The sequence below is a fragment of the Lepidochelys kempii genome, chromosome 1, assembly GCF_965140265.1.
Source record: "Lepidochelys kempii isolate rLepKem1 chromosome 1, rLepKem1.hap2, whole genome shotgun sequence".
Taxonomy (NCBI): Eukaryota; Metazoa; Chordata; order Testudines; family Cheloniidae; genus Lepidochelys; species Lepidochelys kempii.
The window spans coordinates 99,458,024-99,476,595 of NC_133256.1; the positions used below are offsets into that span (position 1 = coordinate 99,458,024).

General features: G+C 40.9%; 1 protein-coding gene across 15 annotated transcripts in view; it reads left to right on the plus strand.

Moving 5' to 3' along the window:
- The window catches only part of PCCA (propionyl-CoA carboxylase subunit alpha), a 420,612-nt gene that overhangs the window by 151,355 nt on the left and 250,685 nt on the right, over positions 1–18,572 (plus strand). For 14 of the 15 annotated variants that reach the window (XR_012159457.1, XM_073348756.1, XM_073348763.1 and 11 more), the window contains 2 exons: positions 845–881; positions 8,573–8,651. Coding sequence is in view for 14 of the 15 variants with exons in the window: in XM_073348756.1 (XP_073204857.1) it covers positions 845–881; positions 8,573–8,651 (116 nt within the window). In the remaining variant the exon portion in view is untranslated. The remainder of the gene's footprint in view (positions 1–844; positions 882–8,572; positions 8,652–18,572) is intronic. The other variant, XM_073348811.1, reaches the window with a different exon arrangement.

Here is an 18,572-nt window from a genome sequence, read left to right on the forward strand (position 1 = left end):
GGAGAATCATTTTACTTCCCCGGCTTCCCTCTCACACACACTCCATTACACTATTCCTTTCTTTGCCCCCTCCCCCCCCCACTCCATGTTGTGGATACAGACTAACACGGCTACCCCCTGATACTTTCCTTTCCATAGTATGAGTCAGCTGATGCAATATAGATGGTGACAACAAAAGAACTTTGCTAATTAATAGTATCTTACAAACTGTTTTTGATCATCATGGAAACCATTATTTGAATTTATGCATTTCAGACCACAGTTCAAAACCCTAACAAGTTACATTAAAGCATTTGTCATGAGGCTAAAAACTGCAAAACTGAAGTTGATGTGAATTTTGCCTGAATAAGGACTGCAAGATTTAGTTCTTAAAGAAGTTCTGTAAGATTCATTCTGAATCTGAATCTTATCCAAACAATAGAGAATCCACTCCCCCTGCTGACAGCATCTGGAAAAACATGACACACAAACAACTGAGGACAGAAACAAGCTGGGAATGGACAAGCTTTAATGATCTGATTTATGATCCATTATTGATTGTAAACTTCTAAATTCTACCATTTAAATTCCTTGAACTGCACAAAATCATTTTGAGATTCTGGGAGTGCTTCCTGTCAGCTGATTGCTTCCCGCTTTGAGTTTCTCAGTATAATAATGATGAGGTAGAATTTACATTCCACTTATGGTATTAATTTTACATTCCTCTTACTGAAAAGGGTCAGAAGGTTGTAAAATCAAACATTAAATGAATCAGAGGAGACAGTAGTGCAATATATGACTGCCCTAAGGACATAGTGCAATGGCTGATGGGATTAATGTTAGGTCTCATTTCCTGCTTTTACAGGATGCAGATGAAGCTGTCAGAATTGCAAGGGAAATTGGTAAGTTCTTAAATTAGCTATGGTGGGATTTGTGTGCCTCTCAGCAGACATGGTTGACTAAATTGAATGTGTAATAAGTAATCCCTATAGAACAAATAATGTTTTAATGGTTTTTAAGTTCCCCATTGCCTTAATGCCCTATCTCTTAAATCATCACATTTTAGCTTTACAAACTGAGCTTTAAAGACTGAGTACATGAATGAGTTGCAGACAGGATACAAGACACAGTGATCACTGGTTAGTTTAAAAAGGAATTTATTTTAAAGTATTCATGAAATTAAATATGATATCCTTTTTGCATAAGGTGTTAGGCATGGTACATTTCTCTTTATAGGGAGGCTGACAGAATGATGCTTATGCTCTTCATTCTTCATCGTTATTTGAACCACAGCTGGCATGAATACAGTCTGGGTCACCAACTTTTCTGCTATACCACGCTAAAATCAAATCACTATTCTGCTTCTAAATACATTATAGAATGGGAAAAAGCAAACAAAAACCTACCTGGGACTCTTATTTTAGCTAAGGCCAAGTGTAATGTGTGATAGACACCTTCGATCCTCATTTAGGAAAGCTTCTTATTCAGGAAAATATCTATGCACGTGCTTGCTGAAGTGCTTTCCTGAATTCGGTCCTAGTACTGTAAAGCCATGGTTTCCAACCTGTGATCCGGGGATCCCGGGGGGTCCGCAGACTGTGCCTAAGAGTTCTAAAACAGTCTGTACCACTTTTTGCAATTTTTTAGGGGTCTGCAAATGAGAAAAGATTGAAAACCACTGCTGTAAAGTGTTTTGTGGAGGCGACAGCCTGGATGGGCTCTCTGATTATGGTTGTTTTATGAGTCTAAGGATTTGTCGCTTAAAGAGGGTTTCTTGGCTGTTTTTTGTTTTTGTTTTTGTTTTTTAACAGTGTAGCTACTCCAACATGAACCCCTACTATGGATGCATGTACTTCACCAGTGCAAAAGGTGACTAGTGTTGTCACACCTTAGACTGGTTTAAAACTGGGATAATTTGTGGGGCTGAAAAACACTTTTATACCAGTACTGTGCATTCCCACTGAGAATTTTCACTGATGCAGCTATATTGCACTAGTTTAACTGCACCAAAATCTCAGGTGTAGACAAGTTGTAAATTAGGATGGCAAAATTAAATTCAGCATTTTTTTTGGCTAGCTTTTACGTCACTGTTGTGAGATCAGGTGATTCATAGATATTAAGGTCAGAAGGAACCATTATGATCATCTAGTCCGACCTCCTGCACAATTCAGGCCACAGAATCTCACCCACCCACTCCTGCAAGAAACCTCTCACCTATGCCTGAGCTATTGAAGTCCTCAAATCGTGGTCTAAAGACTTCAAGGTGCAGAGTATCCTCCAGCAAGTGACCCGTGCCACATGCTGCAGAGGAAGGCGAAAACCCCCCAGGGCCTCTTCCAATCTGCCCTGGAGGAAAATTTCTTCCTGACTCCAAATATGGTGATCAGCTGAACCCTGAGCATGTGGGCAAGATTCACGAGCCAGATACCCAGGAAAGAATTCTCTGTAGTAACTCAGATCCCACCCCATCTAACATCCCATCACAGGCCATTGGGCTTATTTACCATGAATCGTTAACATGATTTTGGCAATTAATTGATCTTTATCTCATCATACCATCTCCTCCATAAACTTATCGAGTTTAATCTTGAAACCAGATAGTCTTTTGCCCCCACTGCTTCCCTTGGAAGGCTGTTCCAGAACTTCACTCCTCTGATGGTTAGAAAACTTCATCTAATTTCAAGTCTAAAGACTTATCACTCACTGTCATTCAAGCAGAAATGAAAGGAAGACAAGGTTGCTAGCCATGCTAAAATTTTAGTAGGACAAGTTGTTAAATAAAATTGCTGTTTTATAGCATGGAACCCTTTTAAAAAAATTAATTAAATACATCTTTTCAGCTTCATTTGTATATTTTGACTTGCAGTTTTGTTTTTGTGGGATTTGTAACCACTGATCTAAAAGGCTATCTACAAGTGTTTTTGTAAATTAACTGAGTATTTTGAGTGACACAAATAGCAAGGGGCAGCGGTGCATTCCACATGACTTGTAAAACTTATTCTCACTTATTTTTCATTTTCGGCCCCCTGATGTCCTCGTGACCTGTTCCTTTTTCTGATATGATTGTCCCAATAGGCTGATGGTATCACTTCAACCTGTTAACCTTGATGGGCATTGGAGGCAGTTATAGGGAGTTATGCAGGTAGCATTTTTTTTCTTTGTCTCTGGCTAGTTTTAAAAATTATGTTTAAAAAGTTTGCCGAATCATGCTGTATATTGAAAGAAAAAAAGCCACTTTTCATGTTTCCTCCACCAGCTCAAATAGTTGGACTTCACTGAGGTTTCTAAGGTGATGTATAGTTCTCAGCACGGTTAAGTGGGGTGCATCATATCAGAGTGTGAGCTAGTGATCTGTGTTATTAGGGGACCTAAAACGAGAAAACAGGATACAACCGGAATCTCGAATGTGTGTAATGCACCTGTACCCTTTTGCTGTTTGGGGCACCTGGAATTTATTTACAATATTTTCAGGTTACCTTTAACTGTGTTCATCCAAACAGTTTTGCTTTTCTAAGAATGTCTTTGAGATAGTTATTGTAAAGAAAAAATTGTTCTGATGTCAGTTGGAATGCATAATCAATGATTTTAGCATTCCAAGTAATGCCCTCTGCTGATTTCACTTCCTGCTCCTCAATGGTGCATTCTGACTGGCTGTTCATTAGCAATACTGGCTGTGTAGCATGCATCATCAATGTTCTATGTGGTACTGCCTGTAACTGTCTAAGACAAGGTTATCATTATAAATATAGCTTAAAGGAAAGAAAAATACATTTTGTTGTCCAATTATAAGTGAGCTGAATTTGTTTCTTTCCCCCCTTTAATTGGTGTAGTGTTCTCTTTGTTTCCTTCACCCTGCCATTCCTACCCTACTCCCCAAAAATTAGGATATGTTCTATGTCATCTCTTCTTTCCTCTTATTGTTTGCTTGTTCCCTCTCCCCATACTTTTCTGTGTGAGCTTTACTTCTCCCATTGTCCTTTCTGCAATATATAATCTCACTAGCTCTACTCCTTTACCATTTTTACAGTATTTTTAATTCTCCTCTCCCATCACTTCTGATGGGTTGTCAGTCTTCCTTTTCCCTTCTTTTTTTGTTGTTGTGGTCCATTTTTGCTTTACTCTTCTCTCTGCTCCTACTGCTCCATTCTGAAGAGTTCTGTTCTGTGTGACATACAGGCAGTGATGTGAAACCAGCAGGGATTTTCTTTTTTTGGGTAATCTTCTGGCTGTTCCATCTATTCAAACTGTAAGTCGCAAATTGAAACTTACTAGAGTCCTGATCTTTGAAGCATGATCAGGATCTAGTAAGTTTCACTTGGTATCTTGCCATGCTAGTGAAAAAAAAAACAAAAACCAAGAACCAAAGCCAGTATAAAACAAAGTAGCTGGAAAACATGCTATTGTCATGTTTCAGTTCACTTATAGCTGGCTGATGATTAATGTTGCTTAAAATAGATACTGAAAACAGACTCTGATATTGCTGGACAGATAGTTTATGGTCCAGAGGCTACTACTTTATAAAAATAATTTAATAAAATAATACCTGATAAGATGTGCTGGCAATGATGAAAACTGGGAAGTAACAGCAATAGGGAACCATCGCAAGCCCTTGCTGACCCCTTTTGATACTCAAATACTGAATATGCTTAACTGTGTAAAGAGAGAACAGACCAACTTAATGATGACAATATTACTTATTTTATACAGCATCAAAAGTCTACCAGACTCCGTTTAAATTAGGCAAAAAGGCTTGTATATTTCCAAGACCCAGACAGGTGTACAATCCCGTGAATTCTAATGCACCAGGAAAAGCACCAAACTTTGCACCAAGAGTTGGGTAAACTCATGAATCCAAATTTAGGCACCGGAAGGTAAATTGGTGCTTAATCTGTGGGAAAGAGAAGACTGAACCCTGCTCAAATAATTTACCCCTACCTGGGAGATTAATCTAATCCTTGCTGCCAGAACATACTACCGTAAATGCTATTAGCTTTGAGTTTTGAATTTAGCAACAATAAAAAATCCAGCCAATCTTTAATCCATGTTAATTCAGTTATTGAGACTGTAGCCAATGTCTGAGAGGTGCAGGCCATCAATGCAAAATTGACTAGGATAATGATAATTAATGCCCTCAGCGTCTTTCCCCCAGCAGATACACAAAACCTCCTAAACCCAGCCAAGGGATCCTCATCTTCTATATAGCAGGACTGGCAGGCCTCTCAGGTTTGCCAAATAACAAAAGGGCCCCCTGGGACATCAGCTCTCTCCTTGACCCAAGGCCAGTATGATCATTCTTAAGGCCATATGTAGACACACACATGAAAGTTCTCTGGTTTTTCAGAAAAGCTAAACACCCAACAAATTCTGTTAAAGTGGAAGGCAGCTAGTGTGCTTAGCATCTTTGAAAGCAGGCTATTTTTTTTTTTGCTTATGTATTTAGGAAACTAATCTTAAACACACAATTTTGAAAATGTTGGCCCTATTTTATTCTATATTATTTTTAATGTTTGCTGTCTTTACACTTGAATCATTTCTAATTTAAATTTCAAGGGCCATATGTCTAAGGCAATGGTTGATGAATTCACATAAAATAGGACTCAACCTCTGCTCAAAATTCACATACAGATTTTCTTGAAATTTGAAAAAGTTTGGATGCCCTTTTCTCCCCATCATTTTTTGCCATCCTCATTTCAGCATACCTCTCAAATATTGCTTTTGAACCTTGTTGTAACAGTAGGGAATAGGCAGTTCTCTATCTGGCCAAACTGTGAGAAAATATTTCAATGGGAGACCTGTTCGAATCATGTTCTAACACAGAAGTCAAACATGGGTCTATTATCTGGGTTTGTCAATACTGTTCTGTTTGGTCTATGACTTAAATTGTTTTCAATACCAGCTGAGAGAGGATAGGGAGAAACCATTGCTGCGTTTTGTCATTTTTCCAAATGCAGACAAAGCCGAAGTGTGATAACTATCTAATAAAAATGCTCTCTCGGAAGGCATAAAAAGAGTTGACTGCAGAAATTTTCTCCCTTACCATGGAAAGTTGTATGTGTATACTGAAACTCTTTCTTTATAAAATGTGTGCTGGTTTTTTTACACTTACTGGGACTATGTATAGTCTTGATTTGCCACCTTATGTACATGTACAGCTAATATGAAATCAATACACATAAAATTACCAAAAAGCAGCAGTAAAGTGCTGCAAAACTCAACGGGTCATACCAATAACAAGCCTCCTGTACATTTTTTGTTAAGTAACCCAGTTTAGCAAACTTGGTTGATAAATGTGATTTATGTGTTTTATAATATATAAACAGTGTACCTTATTTCCCCCCAGAAGTGAATGTCAGCAAAATTATAATTATTTTTATAATGACTGTATGAGTAAAATCAATGAGTTATTCAGTTGAATAACATAATGTGTTATACCAGGCTCAAATGATTAGCGTTATTGGTAAGAAGATGAACTTTTTCAAGCTTCAAGTGGTATTACTATGGAGCACATAATATGAATTTTTATTTTTAATATTAGATTGAAACATCATAATTGTACTGGATTAGACCCATGCTCCATCTTGTCCAATATGCGGTCTCTGACCGTGGTCAGCACCAGATGTTTCAGAGAATGGAGTAAGAAATCCACAGTAGGCAGATGTAGGGTAATCTGCTCCCCACAATAGGGCTCATCTAATCTCTAATAGTTAGATATTAGCTAAAGGCCTGAAGTATAAGGTTTTAAAATGAGGTTTTATATCCCTTCCAATATCGTTTTTTAGACTTAACAATGATAACTCTGGTGGATATTCTTTCCAGCCATAAAAATGTCTAATCCCTTTTTGAATCTTGCTGAATTTTTGGCCTCACTGATGTTCTGTGGCAAGGAGTTCCACAGTTAAATTATACTTTTGGAAAGTATTTTCTTTTATCCATTTTGAATTTGCCACCTCAGTTTAATTGAGTGTCCTATTTATTTTTTTTTTTGAGGCAGGAAAGTTCAGAAACTTCCAATCTGCCTTCCCTAGACCCTTCATTAATTTGTATGGTTTTATCATCTCCACTTTTATTCACCTCCTTTCAAAGGAAGAAAACTCAAGTCTTCCCAATTTCTCTTTGTGTAAGTTTTTTCAAATACAATTATTTTTACCGGCCTTCCCTTGAATCCCTTTGAAATTAAATAGACGTGAACTGTTTGAAAGTGAGGGGTAAAACTATTCACGATTCATAGAGCTAAATAAGTAAACAGTAAAAACTACAGTGAAATTTGTTAACGTGGTTGATTTGGACGTCCCTATTTTGACATGTATCCAAATATTCACTATCATCCCCAAATCTCTTAAATAGTGAGCTTTCCAAAGCAGTCATGCATAGAAACAAATCTTCATTTTGCAAGGACAGATCATGGTTTTAGTGCCAAGACAAGTCAGCAGGGTTAGAGTTTGCTCTAATTAGCATCCTCATAAACTATACCTGCAGCCCTGTGACACACACATGGTTGTGGATTTTTTCCTATCTTTGAAAATATCAGACTATCTTAGAAGCTATTCCAATCTGATCCTTAACTACCAAATGTCCCACAGATTAGTGTGAGAGAGAGGCAGATTAATCAATGCAATTAAGAAATGACCTCTGGAAAGTAATTGTAATCCCAAATAGTTATGCTACATGTACTAATTTCTTTCTCTCTCTTTCTTTTTAACATTCAGAAAACTTTTACAGCCAAATTGAAAAATTCATAATAAGTTAACCTTACTCTGGGAGTAAAATACTACTCAGTCTGAGCAGGGGTGTTAGATTTTGTTTTTTAATTTAATATTTGTATCACATCAGTTTTGGGAAATTACTTCTGTTACCTTCTATTGGTATATAATTGTTAGTATTTTTTATTCACTTGTTCTAATGTGAGTGCAGCACGGCTCTTTTGTGATGTCAAATAAATGTACTGCACTATTGGCCAAGGCCTTTGAATACATAAGTTGCTGGCCATTTTGACCAATAGCATAGAAACACCTCCTGTCTATTTCTGCTAGTAAAGTATGTATGTTTTATCTTCATCAGTGAAAATACTTACACTGGACCCTTGCTAGAACATGGGGTTCGGGATCCATGCGCGATACCACATTATAGCGGGGGCAGCGTTACCATGGATCCCAATTTAAGTGTTTAAATTTGGGATCCATCGCTGCAACTGCACTATATGCGAATCCGCGCTCTAGTGATGCACGCTCTAGCAAGGGTCCGCTGTATTTCAACAGAAGAAAGGTAACAAAATTTGTTAGAAGAGTAAAGTTAAGTCAGAAATGACAAACATACCTTTTCTCATAAACCACTTTGCCACTCGGGGACTCTGTTTACTCAGTATTTTGGGGGTATTAAATGAAATAGAGAAAACCACTTTCTCATGGCATCACAAATGTACTGTATTGACTATATAGTCTCAAAAAGGAAAAAAAAATCTCTTCTCTCGCCAAACAAACCTTTTTTAATAAACCAGTTGTTGTCTGCTACATTATTGGACATGTGGTCAGTTGTCATGTTCATATGAGCAACTGATCAAAGTTTGAAATTCTGTCTAATTGTTCCCCAATGTTAGGCTACCCTGTCATGATCAAGGCCTCAGCAGGTGGTGGTGGGAAAGGCATGAGAATCGCTTGGAGTGATGAACAGACCAGGTGAGATGCTGTCCAAAAAACTAGCCTTGATGAATACTGCAGTTACCAAAGTTCCATTAAACCACTGTGAACTGACAATTAAACAGATACCAAATGTGAAATGGAGAAATTAGATAGTTTCTGCTTTTATCCCATTTGTAGAAAGTGTGCACGATACACGGGTGGTTTCTTTATTTTTTTTAATATATATTTTTTTCTGTACAAATCTGCCTTTGCAAGCATTACAAAGAGTTTACAACTTACTGGAATAAGAAAAAAATTGTCTTCCAACCGCCTTTCAACTGTGGCTTGATTTATTTTATAAATCTATGTTGCAAATAATATTTATATTATACATCTTTGAATTTATTGTTATATGAATTGTCAGTATATTAAGTAAGGTAAACCGTTATGCCCCGGTCTTGCAAACATTTATTCATGTAATTAGTCCTCTTAAATTCAATGGGACTGACTACTAATGTACGGAAACACGTTTGTGAGTGTTTTCAGGATCTGGGCCGTAACTAATATTTTAGCACAAAATCATGTAATTAATTAATCTCCAGTAAACTGGTGCTTGTGTGTGTGAAGACGAGAGAGTAAGTATATTCAACACACAAAAAAAGTTTTCAGTTTTTTGTAATAGGTCTTCCCACAAAATACTGAGCCTTTTATAGCATTTTTGAGTTCACTGAAGATATTTCAGAATGCATTTTTCTGTGACCTAATAATCAGGAGACCAGTTGCAACTTATCATATTAGTGATGTCACAGAATGATGCATTATGGGTGTACTAGGAATTGTCTTCAGTGCACTAGAAATTGTCAGAAGACTTTTTCAGTGGGAAAAATTATCTAAGTTTAGGTACATTTTTTTCATGATTTATTTCTAAATTGAATGCTGCCCACACGAGGGCTAGGAAAATCCAACACATATGTCCGGGTTCCCTCCCCACTCTGAACTCTGGGGTACCGATGTGGGGACCCGCATGAAAGACCCCGTAAGCTTATTTCTACCAGCTTAGGTTAAAAACTTCCCCAAGGCACAAATTCTTCCTTGTCCTTGGACAGTATCGCTGCCACCACCAAGTGAGTTAGATAAAGATATAGGAAAAGGAACACCTGGAGTTCCTGTTTCCCCAAAATATCCCTGCAAGCCTCTTCACCCCCTTTCCTGGGGAGGCATGAGAGTAACCAAGGTGAGCACAGACGAGACCCTTGGGTTTTTAGGACACTAAAAACCCAATCAGATTCTTAAAAACAGAACTTTGTTATAAAGAAAAAAGTAATAGAAGCACCTCTGTAAAATCAGGATGGAAGGTAATTTTACAGGGTAATAAGATTTAAAGGATTCCCCTCTCGGCAAAACTTCAAAGTTACAAAAAACAGGAATAAACCTCCCTCTTAGCATAGGGAAAATTCACAAGCTAAAATAAAAGATAACCTAATGCATTTCCTTGCTATTACTTACAATTTGTAATCTTAGATGCTTATTTCAGATATGGCTTTAGGAGATGTATTTTTCCTGCCCTGGTCCCTCTCTGTCCTGGAGAGAACACAAAAAGAGCACAAACAAAAACCTTCTCCCACAGATTTAAAAGTACGCCTGTACGCCGATATAGCGTGATCCAATATAACGTAGGTTCGCATACAACGCGGTAAAGCAGGGTCTGGGAGGCAGGAGCTGTGGGGGGGCACTTTTGGGGGCCCTGCAGGCCCAGAGTGTCCTGGGTGAATAGTGGGGGGCTGGGAGCAGCCTGCTCCACTTCCCTCATCCCGGCCCCAGTCGTGTCGCTTGGGGGAGGGGGTTTGGGGGAAGGGATTCTCCTCCCCCCCACTCTGCACTCACTGGCAGCGGCGGAAGTGGAGCAGCCCGGCCCCAGCCCACTCCATTCCACCAGCTCCCAGCCGTGGCGCTCCGCTTCTCGCTGCCGGTGAGTGGGGGGGGGCGTCCTTTCCTCAACCTCCCTGCACTCACCGGTGATGGGAAGCTGAGCAGAGCAGCTGGGGCCACATTGCTCCGCTTCCCGCCGCTGCTGGTGAGTGCCTGTCTGGGGGTAGGGGTGTGAATAGGGGTCGGGGCAGTCAGGGGACAGGGAGCAGGGGGGTTGGGTGGGGGTGGGATCTTGGGGGTGACAAAGGACGGGGGGGTCTCTGGAGGAGGGGCGGTCAGGGGACAAGGAGCAGGGGGGCCAAAGCAAGTTCGATAGAATACGGTTTCACAAATAACGCAGTAAGATTTTTTGGCTCCCGCGGACCGTGTTATATTGGGATAGAGGTGTATCTTCTTCCCTTATTGGTCCTTTTGGTCAGGTGCCAACCAGCTTATTTGAGCTTAACCCTTTACAGGTAAAGGAAGGATTTTATGCTACCCGTAGCTCTATGTTTATGACAAACATACATCTGTAATTAACTCAGTTTAATTTTACTTGATAAGTTCATCTTTAATCATAGAATCATAGAATATCAGGGTTGGAAGGGACCCCAGAAGGTCATCTAGTCCAACCCCCTGCTCAAAGCAGGACCAATTCCCAGTTAAATAATCCCAGCCAGGGCTTTGTCAAGCCTGACCTTAAAAACCTCTAAGGAAGGAGATTCTACCACCTCCCTAGGTAACGCATTCCAGTGTTTCACCACCCTCTTAGTGAAAAAGTTTTTCCTAATATCCAATCTAAACCTCCCCCACTGCAACTTGAGACCATTACTCCTCGTTCTGTCATCTGCTACCATTGAGAACAGTCTAGAGCCATCCTCTTTGGAACCCCCTTTCAGGTAGTTGAAAGCAGCTATCAAATCCCCCCTCATTCTTCTCTTCTGCAGGCTAAACAATCCCAGCTCCCTCAGCCTCTCCTCATAACTCATGTGTTCCAGTCCCCTAATCATTTTTGTTGCCCTTCGCTGGACTCTCTCCAATTTATCCACATCCTTCTTGAAGTGTGGGGCCCAAAACTGGACACAGTACTCCAGATGAGGCCTCACCAATGTCGAATAGAGGGGAACGATCACGTCCCTCGATCTGCTCGCTATGCCCCTACTTATACATCCCAAAATGCCATTGGCCTTCTTGGCAACAAGGGCACACTGCTGACTCATATCCAGCTTCTCGTCCACTGTCACCCCTAGGTCCTTTTCCGCAGAACTGCTGCCTAGCCATTCGGTCCCTAGTCTGTAGCTGTGCATTGGGTTCTTCCGTCCTAAGTGCAGGATCCTGCACTTATCCTTATTGAACCTCATCAGATTCCTTTTGGCCCAATCTTCCAATTGGTCTAGGTCCTTCTGTATCCTATCCCTCCCCTCCAGCGTATCTACCACTCCTCCCAGTTTAGTATCATCCGCAAATTTGCTGAGAGTGCAATCCACACCATCCTCCAGATCATTTATGAAGATATTGAATAAAACCGGCCCCAGGACCGACCCTTGGGGCACTCCACTTGATACCGGCTGCCAACTAGAAATGGAGCCATTGATCACTACCCGTTGAGCCCGACAATCTAGCCAGCTTTCTACCCACCTTATAGTGCATTCATCCAGCCCATACTTCCTTAACTTGGTGACAAGAATACTATGGGAGACCGTGTCAAAAGCTTTGCTAAAGTCAAGAAACATTACATCCACTGCTTTCCCTTCATCCACAGAACCAGTAATCTCATCATAAAAGGCGATTAGATTAGTCAGGCATGACCTTCCCTTGGTGAATCCATGCTGGCTGTTCCTGATCACTTTCCTCTCATGCAAGTGCTTCAGGATTGATTCTTTGAGGACCTGCTCCATGATTTTTCCAGGGACTGAGGTGAGGCTGACTGGCCTGTAGTTCCCAGGATCTTCCTTCTTCCCTTTTTTAAAGATTGGCACTACATTAGCCTTTTTCCAGTCATCCGGGACTTCCCCGGTTCGCCACGAGTTTTCAAAGATAATGGCCAGTGGCTCTGCAATCACAGCCGCCAATTCCTTCAGCACTCTCGGATGCAACTCGTCCGGCCCCATGGACTTGTGCACGTCCAGCTTTTCTAAATAGTCCCTAACCGCCTCTATCTCCACAGAGGGCTGGCCATCTCTTCCGCATTTTGTGATGCCCAGCGCAGCAGTCTGAGAGCTGACCTTGTTAGTGAAAACAGAGGCAAAAAAAGCATTGAGTACATTAGCTTTTTCCACATCCTCTGTCACTAGGTTGCCTCCCTCATTCAGTAAGGGGCCCACACATTCCTTGGCTTTCTTCTTGTTGCCAACATACCTGAAGAAACCCTTCTTGTTACTCTTGACATCTCTGGCTAGCTGCAGCTCCAGGTGCGATTTGGCCCTCCTGATAACATTCCTACATGCCCGAGCAATATTTTTATACTCTTCCCTGGTCATATGTCCAACCTTCCACTTCTTGTAAGCTTCTTTTTTATGTTTAAGATCCGCTAGGATTTCACCATTAAGCCAAGCTGGTCGCCTGCCATATTTACTATTCTTTCGACTCATCGGGATGGTTTGTCCCTGTAACCTCAACAGGGATTCCTTGAAATACAGCCAGCTCTCCTGGACTCCTTTCCCCTTCAAGTTAGTCCCCCAGGGGATCCTGGCCATCCGTTCCCTGAGGGAGTCGAAGTCTGCTTTCCTGAAGTCCAGGGTCCGTATCCTGCTGCTTACCTTTCTTCCCTGCGTCAGGATCCTGAACTCAACCAACTCATGGTCACTGCCTCCCAGATTCCCATCCACTTTTGCTTCCCCCACTAATTCTACCCGGTTTGTGAGCAGCAGGTCAAGAAAAGCGCCCCCCCTAGTTGGCTCCTCTAGCACTTGCGCCAGGAAATTGTCCCCTACGCTTTCCAAAAACTTCCTGGATTGTCTATGCACCGCTGTATTGCTCTCCCAGCAGATATCAGGAAAATTAAAGTCACCCATGAGAATCAGGGCATGCGATCTAGTAGCTTCCGTGAGCTGCCGGAAGAAAGCCTCATCCACCTCATCCCCCTGGTCCGGTGGTCTATAGCAGACTCCCACCACTACATCACTCTTGTTGCACACACACTTCTAAACTTAATCCAGAATGAACTTAATGAACTACTGTGCCATGTGTTAAAAAATTGAATGAAGTATCGGTTCTAAAAGCTGGAAGAAAATAAGCAAAATGAATAGCCAATTTAAACAAATTTTACATATAAAGAAAACAATCTTATTTGTATTCTTCACTTCCTGAAGCTTCTTTATGTTCTAATCTAAATAGGAAATGAAGTATAGCATCTTAGAATGAGGATCTAGGATAACACACTTCATACTTAGAAGGATGCTTTGCTCCTATTGCTTTAGAAATCAGAATTACTCCCTTCATCTTGTACAGTCAACAAGTACTTCTGTTGTACTAAATCAAAAGGTATTCACTTCTGTTTTTGTTCAGATATCGTCAAAAGAAATTTCACAAAATGAGTAACTTAAAAAAAAAAATGAAATGCAGTACTAAACCATGATTGTTAAGAGGTTTTAAAGCAGTACAGATAAGAAGTGGGGTAGTCAGAAAGCTCTTTGATGCAGATGAGTGATGTCAACAGAATCCAATCAGGCATGTGATTTTTGTTTATCTTAATGACACTGCTTTAGGACCAACAGCTAGTGATATTTGCCTTGTTTATGGAAAAACCACTGGAATACCATTCAGTGTTTGTTACTGTGTACCCGGGACTCTGTCTCCCAGATGGTCATTTTGCTACTTGTTACATTTATCCTGTCTTTGCAAAGTTTCCTTACCACACAAAAAGTGTAAAAAATGGTACGAAAAAGAACATAGTCACTCAGGAAAAAAAAATCATTTACAGATAAACTATTTTTGCACTACCCATCTAATCAAGAGGAAATCCTCATTTTACAATTTGCAACTAGGCAGCAGTGAAGCCTAAATTTTAACTAAAGTTGGCTAAATATTTTGCTGTCTGTTACAGAAAGGTAAACTGAGATTAAGAGTGAGGGGAAAATATTTAGAATAGGAACACTGATTTGGAGAAGTAGAAATATTAATAGAACAACACTTCCATATAATTTTTAACAGTCAACATTGATGATGTGTAACATTGAAAGGTTGTGAAAGATTTTTCTACACACTCATTATATGGTCTAAGAAATATAGTAAAGTATTTTTCCATTTTGTGTAGCAACAAGAGAATAATTTTTGGGTCTAATCACATGAAGCCTATTGACGTTGAAATTTGAAGTGGGTGGCTCCAGCAGAAAGGATAGCATTTTGCTTTTCTCACCTTGAGCTTCTTGTTCTGAATGCAGCCCAGGTTGGTAGTGACAAACAATTGCCATCTGATTAGTTGCTGGTATCCTGTGGGATGAATTTGTGGTCTCAATCCAGTTTCAATTTTTAAAAAGATGCTAATTTCTAATGTTGGCATTCTCAGCAGAGAGGCCAAAGACTGAATGAACATGAAGACTGAACTACCTTCTCAACTATAGAGACAGTACCCTTAGAACAGTTTTGAAATATGTTGGTAGACCAGCAAACTTATATTGCTTTTGCCCTGTGGATCTAGTTCTGAGTGCTATGAACATGACACGTTCCATAAATTCTAAATTAATTTTAAGTAACTTTGCTTAAAAAACACTTACTGGATTTTCAGAATATAGACTATTTGATGCACAGTTTGTAATCTATTTTCAAAACAGGGGATGCACAATATTTTGTTTAAAGAATTAAGATTAAAGACCATGGATCATGATTCCCAGAATTAGAGAAATTGAACATAGAAAAGACCTATTTGAACTACTTCACTCCTTGCTATTGGAAGATTATTTCCTTGTTGCATAATTACTAGTGCTTCATCCTGTGTACTTTTTGAAGGTCTTAAGTGATGAGACTTTCAGCATATCCCTTGGGCTTTTATTATTCAGTCCTACAGATCTCACTCTTAGGAAAATTTAGGCAGAAAATTTTTCATTCTTAATTTTATCCCATTATTCCTAGTTATACCTCATTCTAGCACCCTTAATAATTCTTTTCTCTCACTAGTATTTATACTCTCCATACTTTTGGAAAGTTATCAAGTCTCCTATTAATCTCTGCTTTACTGATCATCTTATCTTCATATGTCATCCCGTCAGCTCTCTCACCATTTTAATTGCTTTTTTCTAAACTCTCGCTAAGCTATGAATATCTTTGTGGTAATGGAGGCGTTTAGAATGACGAATTATAGCAGAGCTGTATGGAGTGACTATTACCTCTTTGCATCGTGATGAACTTCTCTGTATAAACAGTCGAAAATTACATTGGACTAATTTCCTGTTGCAAACTCATGATACGTTGTAGACTCATACTGTGATTCCTCTACTTTGCTGTCTGCTGTTACCTCAAGGTCTCTGTCAGCATTACTGACTTCCATGGACAAAATGTATCTCTCATTCAATTTCCCGCTTTAGGTGTATGTTTGGAACAGACTGCTAGGTAGTTCTTATCTCTTGGCAACCTTTGTAGTGGTATACATGAATTTTTTGCAGTTAGGGAGTGAACCTTGGAAGTCCAAGGTCTCTGGTCTTCCTTCATCCCCAAGAATGATTTCTCCGCATCAACCTTTTGGAGCTTTTGTTTTCCAGTCTTAGGCCCCTCTCCATCAGCACTAGGCCCTTGCAAGATGTGGCAAGCAGCGGGCTGTGGCCTACATGCATATAGACCACTATTCTCCAACCCAGAAAATCTTGTACTGACAGCATAGAGATTAAGCTGTGGAGGTATGTATCTGAAGGCTTCTCCAAGGTGGTTACAAATTGCATGCATCTCTCAGCAGGATGCAGCCATCCTTTCTCACCCTTGCTTGGATTGGAATTATGCTCCCCTCACCATTGGAATTGGTGCTCTGAAAGAATCATAGAATCATAGAATATCAGGGTTGGAAGGGACCCCAGAAGGTCATCTAGTCCAACCCCCTGCTCAAAGCAGGACCAATTCCCAGTTAAATCATCCCAGCCAGGGCTTTGTCAAGCCTGACCTTAAAAACCTCTAAGGAAGGAGATTCTACCACCTCCCTAGGTAACGCATTCCAGTGTTTCACCACCCTCTTAGTGAAAAAGTTTTTCCTAATATCCAATCTAAACCTCCCCCACTGCAACTTGAGACCATTACTCCTCGTTCTGTCATCTGCTACCATTGAGAACAGTCTAGAGCCATCCTCTTTGGAACCCCCTTTCAGGTAGTTGAAAGCAGCTATCAAATCCCCCCTCATTCTTCTCTTCTGCAGGCTAAACAATCCCAGCTCCCACAGCCTCTCCTCATAACTCATGTGTTCCAGTCCCCTAATCATTTTTGTTGCCCTTCGCTGGACTCTCTCCAATTTATCCACATCCTTCTTGAAGTGTGGGGCCCAAAACTGGACACAGTACTCCAGATGAGGCCTCACCAATGTCGAATAGAGGGGAACGATCACGTCCCTCGATCTGCTCGCTATGCCCCTACTTATACATCCCAAAATGCCATTGGCCTTCTTGGCAACAAGGGCACACTGCTGACTCATATCCAGCTTCTCGTCCACTGTCACCCCTAGGTCCTTTTCTGCAGAACTGCTGCCTAGCCATTCAGTCCCTAGTCTGTAGCTGTGCATTGGGTTCTTCCGTCCTAAGTGCAGGACCCTGCACTTATCCTTATTGAACCTCATCAGATTCCTTTTGGCCCAATCTTCCAATTGGTCTAGGTCCTTCTGTAGCCTATCCCTCCCCTCCAGCGTATCTACCACTCCTCCCAGTTTAGTATCATCCGCAAATTTGCTGAGAGTGCAATCCACACCATCCTCCAGATCATTTATGAAGATATTGAATAAAACCGGCCCCAGGACCGACCCCTGGGGCACTCCACTTGATACCGGCTGCCAACTAGACATGGAGCCATTGATCACTACCCGTTGAGCCCGACAATTTAGCCAGCTTTCTACCCACCTTATGGTGCATTCATCCAGCCCATACTTCCTTAACTTGCTGACAAGAATACTATGGGAGACCGTGTCAAAAGCTTTGCTAAAGTCAAGAAACAATACATCCACTGCTTTCCCTTCATCCACAGAACCAGTAATCTCATCATAAAAGGCAATTAGATTAGTCAGGCATGACCTTCCCTTGGTGAATCCATGCTGGCTGTTCCTGATCACTTTCCTCTCATGCAAGTGCTTCAGGATTGATTCTTTGAGGACCTGCTCCATGATTTTTCCAGGGACTGAGGTGAGGCTGACTGGCCTGTAGTTCCCAGGATCTTCCTTCTTCCCTTTTTTAAAGATTGGCACTACATTAGCCTTTTTCCAGTCATCCAGGACTTCCCCGGTTCGCCACGAGTTTTCAAAGATAATGGCCAGTGGCTCTGCAATCACAGCCGCCAATTCCTTCAGCACTCTCGGATGCAACTCGTCCGGCCCCATGGACTTGTGCACGTCCAGCTTTTCTAAATAGTCCCTAACCGCCTCTATCTCCACAGAGGGCTGGCCATCTCTTCCGCATTTTGTGATGCCCAGCGCAGCAGTCTGGGAGCTGACCTTGTTAGTGAAAACAGAGGCAAAAAAAGCATTGAGTACATTAGCTTTTTCCACATCCTCTGTCACTAGGTTGCCTCCCTCATTCAGTAAGGGGCCCACACATTCCTTGGCTTTCTTCTTGTTGCCAACATACCTGAAGAAACCCTTCTTGTTACTCTTGACATCTCTGGCTAGCTGCAGCTCCAGGTGCGATTTGGCCCTCCTGATAACATTCCTACATGCCCGAGCAATATTTTTATACTCTTCCCTGGTCATATGTCCAACCTTCCACTTCTTGTAAGCTTCTTTTTTATGTTTAAGATCCGCTAGGATTTCACCATTAAGCCAAGTTGGTCGCCTGCCATATTTACTATTCTTTCGACTCATCGGGATGGTTTGTCCCTGTAACCTCAACAGGGATTCCTTGAAATACAGCCAGCTCTCCTGGACTCCTTTCCCCTTCAAGTTAGTCCCCC